The 11,566-nt window shown below is 32.8% G+C and overlaps 1 protein-coding gene and 1 long non-coding RNA gene across 2 annotated transcripts; one reads left to right on the top strand and one right to left on the bottom strand.

Moving 5' to 3' along the window:
* Positions 1-1,049: 1,049 nt before the first annotated feature.
* Positions 1,050-8,509, bottom strand: sgca (sarcoglycan, alpha). Its single transcript, XM_039657644.2, has 8 exons — positions 8,292-8,509; positions 8,054-8,208; positions 6,383-6,452; positions 5,046-5,244; positions 3,526-3,688; positions 3,233-3,441; positions 3,120-3,146; positions 1,050-1,253 (listed from the first exon to the last, which is right to left on the bottom strand). Exons 1-8 carry the CDS (start codon positions 8,470-8,472, stop codon positions 1,109-1,111), a joined length of 1,149 nt encoding a protein of 382 aa, XP_039513578.2. The 5' UTR covers positions 8,473-8,509; the 3' UTR covers positions 1,050-1,108.
* Positions 3,371-7,838, top strand: LOC120468982 (uncharacterized). The gene is made up of 4 exons (XR_005620315.2): positions 3,371-3,455; positions 3,529-3,636; positions 5,141-5,302; positions 7,709-7,838. It is a non-coding gene; the product is annotated as an uncharacterized LOC120468982 (long non-coding RNA).
* Positions 8,510-11,566: the final 3,057 nt, after the last annotated feature.

Genomic DNA, 11,566 nt, shown 5'->3' with positions numbered 1-11,566 from the left:
ACTTTAAAGGGATAGTTCACTTTGAAATTACTTTTTGGTATGTTTTATCTTACCTCAAGGGCATCTAAGATGTAGGTGTCTTTTTCCGCAGTATTTTCAATTTTGACATTTTTCAGTCAAACCGTTCTTGTCTGTCAGTCATATAATGGAGGTCTATGGTCACCACCTCAAAGAGCATGCACAGAGAAGTCCAAATTAAACATGATTTAATGACTCGTAAATGTAAGTACACATTGATGGCCTAAGACACGAAACGAGCGGTTTGTGTGTGAAAACTAACAGTATTTATATCGTTTTTACCTCGTGTAATCACAGTCCAAGTGATTTGAATTAGTTGTCTAAACTGAACCATGCCCAACGTTTCGCCAGAAGTGTCGACGTCACTCTTTGTTTACAGAGATTTCGGAATTTTTACCTTTCACTAAACAGATTTAGATATACCGAAATCGTCTTCCATGGCGGTTTCCTGTATATCTAAATATGTTTAGTGAAAGGTAAAACTTCCGAAATTTCCGTGTAAATATTGAATGATGTACACACGCAAGCAATCACTTCCAGCGGATTCTTGAACATGATTCAGTTCGGTTCAGTTGGATATTGACAACTGATTCAGATCACTTGGACGTGACTGTGATTACACGAGGTAAAAACGATATAAATACTGTTCGTTTTCTCACACAAACCGCTCGTTTCGTGTCTCAGGCCATCAATGTGTACTTACATTTACGAGTCATTAAATCATGTTTAATTTGGACTTTTTTGCATTATATGACTGGCAGACACCACCGGTTTGACCGAAAAATGCCAAAATTGAAAATACTGCGGAAACAAAGACACCTACATCTTGGATGCCCTTGAGGTAAGATAAAACATAGCAAAAAATAATTTCAAAGTGAACTATCCCTTTAACTCACTGCACAGGTCACATGGACAGGTTTTATAGTGCTCTATGCTTTTTGTCCTTTCTCCTTTTGTGTTTCATGAAAAACAACAGCAGCCTATGGGGTTGGAATAACATTTTTGGATGAATTTTTTTTTTTTTTTGGTGAAGTGTTTCGCAAAGACACTCAAAGAAACAAATAGTGAAAGTTAAAGCATGTGGTGTTCCTCAGCGCTCGGCCATGCCCTGCTCCGCCATGAGGAGTGGCTGTAAGCACTGTCGAGGCGGATCCACCGTGAGCCGGTCGCCGCCCGCCATCCTCCGCAGCTCGCTGGCGTTGTCCTGGATGGTGTGGTGATGGTACAGCTGGAGACTGAAACGCCAAGAAAGGGAAGTATGTTATGTGTGTTGTTGAGTTAAAAGGATTGTTCACCCAAAAAGAAAAATCCTGTCATCATTTACTCACCCTCATGCTGTTTCAAACCTGTATGAATTTCTCTCTTTATACAGGATTATATTTCTTCTGCTGTTACCAAACCTAGTGTTTTTATTTTCCTTTTCCAATAGTTTGTAAGTCAACGGGGTCCATCAACTGTTTGGTTGCTGTATTCTTCAAAATATCTTCTTTTGAGTTCAACAGAAGACAGAAACTCGTACACGTTAGGTACAACATGAGTAAATGACAGAATTTAAATTTTTGGGTGAACTATCCCTTTAAGGCAAGACAACAAAGGTGAATAGGGTAAGCATTTTAACCAAAAGATTATATTACCATATTTTCCCTACTTGGTTAATGATATTACGTTACGTTAAAGTTACATTAAAATATTGAATGCGCCATTATTTATTTAATTATTTGCACACATTTCCAGAACAGAAATCTGAACACTGCATGGTTTCATTTTTTTGCCATGAACCTTTAAAATGAAAGGTTTCTATTATGGAAGCTTGTTTCTGCTACATAATAAAATATAAAAAAAAGGTAATTGCAAGTCTTTATCTCACAATTCTGATATTTTTCCCACAATAGCGAGTGTATATATCACAAACGGAACTTTATAACTCACATTTCTAAGTTTATATCTCACAATTCAATTTTGAGAAATAAAGTCGTAATTATGAGAGTTGCAATTACCTTTTTTATTTATTTTTTATTCTGTGGCATAAACAAGCTTTTTTCCTACTGTTTTGTTTGGAATATATATATATATATATACACACCAAGCTATTGAAATATGAACAATCCCCTGTGTAAAAAAAATAGGCTAAATTCAGGCTAAATCTGTTGAAAAGACTACTTTTGGGGGGTATTTTTGAATTTATTTAAAAGTACCATATTTTCAATGTAAATTATGCTTATTTTTATGTTTTATTTTTTTAACTACATTAAAATATCATTCCAATACGTTCTTAGAGCTAAAACCTAAAGATGAAGTGACTTTGCTGTCACCTGGTGTCTTATTTTGGCTTATTTTAGAATGCTCTAAATTACAGTTTTTCCCATTCATTTCTACGGGTGCCCATTTTTGACCCAAATACAACATTAAGGAGTGTTTTTTTTACCCACTTAATATTGTAGAATTGAGTCAAAGAAATTGTGTGTGTTCAGGAGGCAAACTTAGGAAAAGTAGCCAAGTCTTGTACCGCTCAGATCAAGGGAAGTATATTTTAAAAATAAATGAAACTATTTTGCCCACATTTGTCCAGAATACGGTTTTAGGGTTAAAAAATTATTCAGACCCTTAATAGATATGACACATTTAAATGCGGTTCACTTTACTTAAGCATATCTAATTAGGAGTAATAAGTATTTATATTTAAAAAGTCTAATATTTAAATATTGTCATCTATGAAATTTAAGTTTGATCAACTCAATTTAGTTAGATTTAAGAAAGTAGCGCCTTTTGCGCACGTCTGAAAGCCCAAAATTAAGCAGTGTCTGAAAAACTGGGGTGGGTTTAAATGGGGATGGTGATGGCGCAGTGGATAAGACACATGCCTTTGGTGTGAGAGACTCGGGTTCGAATCTACTGTGAGACACCAATGTGTCCCTGAGCAAGACACTTAACCCCTAGTTGCTCCAGAGGCGTGCGACCTCTGACATATATAGCAATTGTAAGTCGCTTTGGATAAAAGAGTCAGCTAAATGAATAAATAAATGAAAAACAATAGGGTTCCTTCAACAAAAGCCGGTTCCTATGAAGGGATATGAGGTGATTCAGGGTGATAGGGTACTTACTCAGGGGTCTTGGTATTTCGTTTCTGACTGCAATAACAAGACAAAGAGAAAAGGAAAGTTGAAATGGTCATTGAAACAGCGTTAGCATCAGAAACTCTGTGAAGCAGACATACACTCCCTCTCTCCGACAGCACATGATGTACGCCAGGATGAGACAGAGGATCAACGCCAGAGCAAAGGGAACGATGACGGTGACGATGTAGTCTGGGAGGAAATCTCTGTCGGGTGGAGACTCTGGAGGACTGAACTCTCCGCCCCACGCGAGGACACCTGAACCCACCGTGGGGACCGGAGCACGGGGAACAGGCTTGGACAGATCGAACTGTGGGATGAAAGGTACAGAAACGAATATGTGAGGATGAAGGTGAGCTTCTCGTTACCCAGAACGGCATGTGTCGGGTCTCACCAGGACCGTGTTGCACCAGCTGATGCAGTTGATGGGGTTTGTGCAGGTGCTGCAGTCTCCGCTGACCTTTCCTCCGGACACACACTCTCTCTGCTGCGCCGGCGTCTCCAGGTTCAGCATACACTGGGAAAAGGGCTGGTCTGAACCCAGTTTCACATACACACTGAGACAAACACACACATGTGGCAAAATAAGGTCAATTCTGTCACTCATGCCGTTCCAAACCCATAAGGCCTTAGTTCCCAAATATAATTTGATTTGATGACCTTTTGGGTTACCTGGACTTTCAGTGGAGGCACAGAACCCCTTTTGATTTCAATAAAAAAAGTCTTAATTTGTGTTTAGAAGATTCAGGTTCATGTTATGAAATAGATAACGCAAATCTCAATTAAAGAATATTAGGATACGTTTACTAGAAAACAAAACACTGACTGATAAGGGCTTTTTAAAACAAATAGAAAATTTAAATTTTAAATTTAAAGCAAAATTAGTTAGTAATTAAATATTAATATTAAACATATAATAATTATTAATGAAATAATAATATTATTATTATTAGTATGTGCTGTAGTGATAATAATATTATACTAAACACAATTACTGACTGAAAAAGTGATTTTAAAAAGAAAATGCCTCAATATGAAGCATGAATAATTCAATATATTAATTAATAATACTACAACAATAATATGAAATGTTATTATTTTGTATAATATACTGTATAATGTACAATAACTTTAACAACATAATAATAATATATTATAATTATTCTATAATATTCTATATCTAATATATACTTAAATACTGACTGATACAAATACCTGATTAGTAAGCAAAATTAGTTAATAACTAAATAATAATATTAAATGTATAATAATTATCAATAAAATAATAATATTAATATGATTATTATATGCTGTAGTAATAATAATACATACTAAAATAAACAAGTGATTTTAAAAAGAAAATGCCCCAATATGAAGCATAAATAAATATATGAATTAATAATAATATAATCAATAATACTACAACAATAATATGAAATGTTATTATTTTGTATAATATATACTCTAATAATAATTGGTCAAATGTATAATAATTTTAACAACATAATATATTATAATTATTCTATAATAATAATTATTATTATTGTTAGTATTATTATTTAGTACAATATATATACTCCAATAATAATTGGTAAATAATTTCACAACAACGTAATAATAATAATATTAATAGTAGTTGTTATTTTATTATTTATTATTATTATTATATTATAATTATTCTATATAATAATTATCACTATTTTTGTTAATATTATTATTTAGTATAATATATATACTCCACTAATAATTGGTAAAAAATATATATATATATATATATAAATAATTTCACAACAATAACATAATTTTTAATTAAACAAAACACATCAAAGCTTTTGAAAGAGATGTAGTTCTATAGTACTACTGCTAGTAATAATTGTAATAATAAACATAAATATTGAGAGTAGCCGCTCTTACCCCTCAAAATACCCTGGAAGAGGAAGGGGTACGCGGCCGCCTCTGTCCAGAGCAGAGGTGATGTTGACGAAGTGCAGTCTGCTGGTTCCCCACAGGTGCTGGATGTCCAGCTGAATCTCCTCTTGAACAGCAGCCGGAAGAACCTTCTCGATCTCTCTCCGCTCGATGAGGAACTCGGCCTGGTACGGCAGGTGCTTCACTGGAGGAACACCAGAACATCGAGTAACCAGAGGTGGGAGACTCGAGTCATATGAAAGGTACACTAATAACTTTTTTTTTTTGTTCGACATCAGCAAAATAGACAATACATCATCATCAGTCTATCAGAATGTGTTTTTGTGTTCTCCTGATCCACTATTTTAAAATCGTAGTCCTAGTGGGATGGATTTCGTGGATATGCGTGCGAACAGGACGCGACATAAGAGCTTGTATTAAAACTAAGGCGTTTGAAATGTAAAGCGATGCGGATATGGCGTTTTTATTAGTCATTTATTTTACTGAACAGATGAAGTAGCGTATGTAGCTCTTTAACAGAGTTCATTATAAAGCACACAATGTTCTTCCGGAAAAATAAATTTTTGAACCACTAGAGGGCCAAAAGTTACATAGTGCTGCTTTAAGGGGGCGCACAGTCATGACAAACCCGGACAAATACGCCGGACAAAAACACAGTGCTTTGTGTGTTAATGCCTTAATAACAAATACTTGATCAGAAGCAATTATGCTGATGTGTATGGTGGCGACACGTAGGCTAACTTAAGTATTTGGAGGTACAGAAAAAGTCTCTTTGCGGACAGGAGCGGGACGAAACATAAATGAAAGTAATATACTAGTTGGGAACGTCAGTTACAACAACCCACGTGTTAAAAAATAGCCGGGTTTACATCATTTAAATGATTAGATTTGTTTTCTTAAGATTTCCATATGATATTTTGTGTTATGGGATCAAATCACCTGGATATTTAGAGTGAGAACATACAAACTTTGGCATACAGTACTAATTTAGAATGCAATTTAGATGGGAAAAGTTTTATTAATTCTTGTTTACTTGTGTTCATTTAATTTTATTATTGGAGCCTTTAAAGTGCTTCTTAATGATATTGTATTTATTACACACAAGCTAATTTATTTATTTTTGTAACCCATCAGCCCTCTGTGTCTAAATAAAGTAGCTAATAAAAGTCCCAGAGTTAAATATGTGTAAAATCAATGTCTATTCTGTGTGCGACTTGCATGACTTGATGACTAAGTTGCGACTTGACTTGACTGTGACTTGCAATGTTAAGACTTGGACGTCTCCCACCTCAGCGAGTAACCGATCCAGCAACACCACGTACCTGCAGGACCCACGTTTATCACCAGCCTCTCTCGAGATGTTTCATAACTGCGTTTGTTGATCACAAATATCTGCGAGAGAGATTTTTTTTCATTAGAGTTCAATAACGTGTCTGAGTGTACACAAATTATTAGGGACGTTACAATATATCGTGTCTGAATATATCTGAATACAAAAATCCAATAATATGCATCTTGGAGACTGACAGTATTGGAGGCGTTTTGCATTCACTCGAAGAAAAAAAATCTACTCTGTTTTTCTGAATTAACAAGTTAATTATCTCAGAATTACGAGATAATTGGTCATGAAAAAAGTTTTTGCTCTGTTTTTTTGAATTAATGAGTTAATTTTTATGAGAAAAAAGTTTTGCTCTGTTTTTCTGAATTAATGAGTTAATTTTTCTCACTGGAAGAAAAAAAATCTACTCTGTTTTTCTGAATTAACGAGTTAATTTTTCATGGGAAAAAATGTGCTCTGTTTTTCTGAATTAATGAGTTAATTTTTCATGAGAAAAAAAATTTGCTCTGTTTTTCTGAATTAACGAGTTAATTTTTCATGACAAAAAAATTTTTGCTCTGTTTTTCTGAATTAATGACTTTTTCATGAGAAAAAAAGTTTTTGCTCTGTTTTTCTGAATTAATGAGTTAATTTTTCATGGATTTTTTTTTTTTTAATTAACGAGTTAATTCAGAAAAACAGAGCAAAAAAAAAAAATCCATGAAAAATTAACTCGTTAATTCAGAAAAACAGAGCAAAAACTTTTTTTTCGAGTTAATTTTTCTGAATTTCTGAACTCGTTAATTCAGAAAAAAACAGAGCAAAAAAAATTTTTCTCATGAAAAATTAACTCGTTAATTCAGAAAAACAGAGCAATTTTTTTTCTCATGAAAAATTAACTCGTTAATTCATAAAAACAGAGCAAAAACTTTTTTCCATGAAAAAATTCTCTCGTAATTCTGAGATAATTAACTTGTTAATTCAGAAAAACAGAGTAGATTTTTTTCTTCAAGTGAATGCATACGCTTCCGTAGGTATTGTGTATAGTATAGTATATAAAGATCACGTTTTCAGAATTCTTGTGTCAGAACTATATTAAACTGCTATATCTAATGTATAATAATGCAATGGGGGCATATTTGTGGGTCCTGATAATGCCAAATGTCTTATATTTCCAGTAAAAGTATTTTTTTATATTTAGTCAGTGACAGTGTCCAAGCATATTAATCGAAAATAATTCTGCGTTTTCAGCTTCAGAATCATGATTGTTTTTGAAATCTCACTATTGAAATCTCAGAATCTATTGTCCTGTGCTTATTATGTTTCCTAGACTAAGTCCAAGCCAAATCAATTTGGTGGTGGTGATGGCGCAGTGGATAAGACACATGCCTTTAGTGTGAGAGACCTGGGTTCGAATCCACTGTGAGACACCAATGTGTCCCTGAGCAAGACACTTAAAGGGGTGATGAACTGAGAAATCAAAGTTTCCTTGAGCTTTTGACATCTAAGAGGTCATCATATTATAAGAATATCCTGTCAGTTTCAGAACACGTCCTTGTTAGTCCAATAAAAGCTTTTATTGACACCAGGCTCAGCAAACGACTCGTTTTTCAAAGTGGGGAATAATATCAACCAGCACTCAATGTCACTTTTATATGAGTGATGGGTTCTTCACCTCGATGATGTTCCGGCCCTGGTCCTGTGGCAGTGGCGTCCCGTACAGGAATCCGTTGTCGTAAGAATCCCTCTGGGTAAAGCGGAGCCAGCGGGGCAGATCGGGGAATCGCTCCTTGTTGCATTTAAACACCATGGGATCATTATAAAATTGACCTACAAGACACATGAAATACTGAAACAACTTACTTTTAAAACATGCTGTTAGATATTCTCTTTGTGCAATATCTCCAACGTACCGAAGACTTTATGAAAAGGCTCAAATTCACTCTGGAAAATTTCTCGGTGTAACTCATAGACAAACAGCTGTCCCGCCGGAGCCTCGGTGATGATGTCTGACCGGACCAACAGGAGCCCAGCTGCGCAGACTGAGGACAGGACATTTACATACGTCATTTTTATTAGTTGTTTTCGTATCATTTTAACATCTACAAAATGACAGACAAACAATCAGCTGTAAGAACAGTGAGTAAAAATCTAAATAACAGTGACATTTTTAATAGTAATACAAATAATAAACATAATTCAAAACTGGTGAGTTACACTGAGGAGTGCAATATTTGATACAAAATATGCTTCGATACACTACAAGTACTAAACAAGTATATTACAAAAATCTTATAGACTAATAACAACCCAACAGGGAACCCTGAATACAACTGTAAATACATGAAGAATAAGAAAAAGAACCAAATAGAACAAGAACGCACATGGTTAAACATGTTAAAAGAAACAGATTTGTGTGGAAGTGTATCAGAAGCATTTGCAGATTTTGAACACTTGTTTGAAGTGTGCGCTTGGCATATTAAACTACTAGCATTTATGATTAGTATGTTTTGTCATGTGTCAAAGACCTCTCAGAAGTGAATTTAAAGAGTTCAAAAGAAAGAGAATGAACTTGCCTGTCAATGCCAAAGCCCAGTGTCCTGTGTCTGCCATCTTGTTTGGCTTCTTGATTGACAGGAGCACTTGCTGAAGAGCGCAGAAAACACACCCATCCTAAATACAGGCAGGGCTATTTATATCCTTCACGTCAAGCCGTCTCTTCCCGTTGTGTTCTGAGTGAGTGTGTGTTTGTTATAACAGCTAATGGAAATTACATTTGAAAATACAGTATTTTGTACAGTAGCCTAGGGTTGCATTGCATAAGTCTGAGGAATCTGATGAAGATATCATCTCCGATATTCCAGCAGATGTCACACGAGATCAGATAAACCATCTGACGAAACCAGTGATAATATCCTGAAGTAAATTGACTAATTAGCCGAATGTTTCTTCGTTTTGTTTTCCAGAACTACAGTATGTTCAGGGATAGAGTGATTTTTATTTTCTATTTTTATTTTCCTGGGCTAGAGTATGATTACGGATAGAGTGATTTATTTTTTTATTTTATTTTTATTTTATTATCTTTTCTTGTATTTTCTTTTCTTTTGATTACTTTTTTTTTAACACCAGTGCTATTTGAGTGGGCTTTTTTTAATTCTCCTTGGCTATATGATCAAATAAGTGATTTTTTGTTTTATTTATTTTTTTTTTTCATATTATTTATTTTTTATTCTATTCTCCAGGGCTACAGTATGATCAGATAAGTGATTTTTCATTCTGTTTTATTTTTTAAATATTATTTAATTTTTTATTCTATTCTCTGGGGCTACAATATGATCACATAAGTGATTTTTCATTTTTTATTTTTTTTAAAATATTATTTTATTTTTTATTCTATTCTCTGGGGCTACAGTATGATTAGATAAGTGATTTTTAATTTTATTTATTTATTTTTTTATATATTATTTTATTTTTTTCTATTCTCAGGGGATCGAGGATAGTGTGATTTTTCATTTTATTTTTAATTTTTTTTAAATATTATTTTATTTTTTATTCTATTCTCTGGGTCTACAGTTTTATCAGATAAGTGATTTTTCATTTTATTTATTTTTTTAAAAATATTATTTTATTTTTTAATTCTATTCTCTGGGGCTACAGTATGATTAGATAATTGATTTTTCATTTTATTTTATTTTTTAAATATTATTTTAGTTTTTATTCTATTCTACGGGGCTACAGTATGATCAAGGATAGTGTTATTTTTCTTTTTCTTTTATTTTTTTTAATCATTATTTTTATTTTTTTATTCTATTCTCCGGGGCTACAGTATGATCAGATAAGTGATTTTTCATTTTATTTTTTAAAATATTATTTTATTTTTTATTCTATTCTCTGGGGCTACAGTATTATCAGATAAGTGATTTTTCATTTTATTTATTTTTAAAAAAATATTATTTTAGTTTTTATTCTATTCTCCTGGGCTACAGTATGATCAAGGATAGAGTGATTTTTCATTTTATTTATTTATTTTTTACATTTATTTTTTTCTATTCTCAGGGGATCAAGGTGTGATATAGTATGATCAAGGATAGTGTGATTTTTCAATTTATTTTATTTTTTTTAATTATTATTTTTATTTTTTATTCTATTCTCTGGGGCTACAGTATGATCAGTTAAGTGATTTTTCATTTTATTTTATTTTTTATGTTTTTTTGTTTATTCTAGTCTGCTACCAGGGACAGTGTAGTTCACTGCTTAATTATTGCGTTTACTCTCACAGACACATGAGAGAAGCAGAAACATCTTTCAGTGTCTTTCTTGATTACAAGCGTAAAAACAGCAGATACCCTCAATAAAAAAAATATAATGAAAAACAATACACCATAGCTATACCTATACATAGACTTACATAGACATAGAATTTTTAGACTTTTTTTATATCTTTATGCAGATGCAAGCTGTTTTATGTTCATTCCAGTAAAGTAATAATGCATCATTTTCAATAATTAATAGTAAATCGACCTGATTCGAATGACGTACGTTTTTTTTAAACTATAATTACAATTTTATATAAATTATAATACTACTATAGTAGTATTATAATTTATATAAAATTGTAATTAAACATTAAAACATGAGCCAAAAGTAAAAAATATTAAAGGTATGACGTAAGAAAGCTGTTATGTAAAATAATAATAAAATAAATAAAACTGGTTAAAGTTTTATTATTATAGATATTTGAAAACAAAGATGTACACAAGGGAAATAATTCACATTCACATCAGATTTACACTTTTTATTATTAGAAGAATCAGAAATTACTCTTTCTAAGCATACACTCGTGCAAGATAGATCTAAATAAATAAATAAATAAAAGGTCTGACTCTTTCTCTCTCATAATGTGTAAAACCAGAACATGTTGCCTAACTAACAAATTGAGAAATCAGAAAACAAGATTCCTAGTAGGCTTTGGGGTACCAAAGCAAATGAGACTAATTTTAGTTCGGACACCACAGAATGAGCAATTTACATTAAAAAAATCATCAGAGGTAAGCCTTAGTTTTATTTTTATTGTATAAAAAATATCCCAGCTGATGTGACACCATCAGCACACAAGCACATTTTGACGGCGTGATTGTGTTCACGTCACATCCGTCAGAGGGCGCTGGTGGTTTTCAAAGCCTCTGGC

The sequence above is a fragment of the Pimephales promelas genome, chromosome 17 (assembly GCF_988280905.1).
Source record: "Pimephales promelas chromosome 17, fPimPro1.hap1.1, whole genome shotgun sequence".
Taxonomy (NCBI): Eukaryota; Metazoa; Chordata; class Actinopteri; order Cypriniformes; family Leuciscidae; genus Pimephales; species Pimephales promelas.
The sequence above is the reverse complement of the archived record's forward strand: the minus strand, read 5'-3'. Positions and strand labels throughout refer to the sequence as shown.

Coding starts and splice junctions, on each gene's coding strand:
- sgca (XM_039657644.2), bottom strand. CDS start 8,472: ATGATACGAAAACAACTAATAAAAATGACGTATGTAAATGTCCTGTCC. Junction 5,245..6,382: donor GATAAACGTGGGTCCTGCAG/GTACGTGGTGTT, acceptor GTGTTCCTCCAG/TGAAGCACCTGCCGTACCAG. Junction 3,689..5,045: donor CTTCCAGGGTATTTTGAGGG/GTAAGAGCGGCT, acceptor TGTTTGTCTCAG/TGTGTATGTGAAACTGGGTT.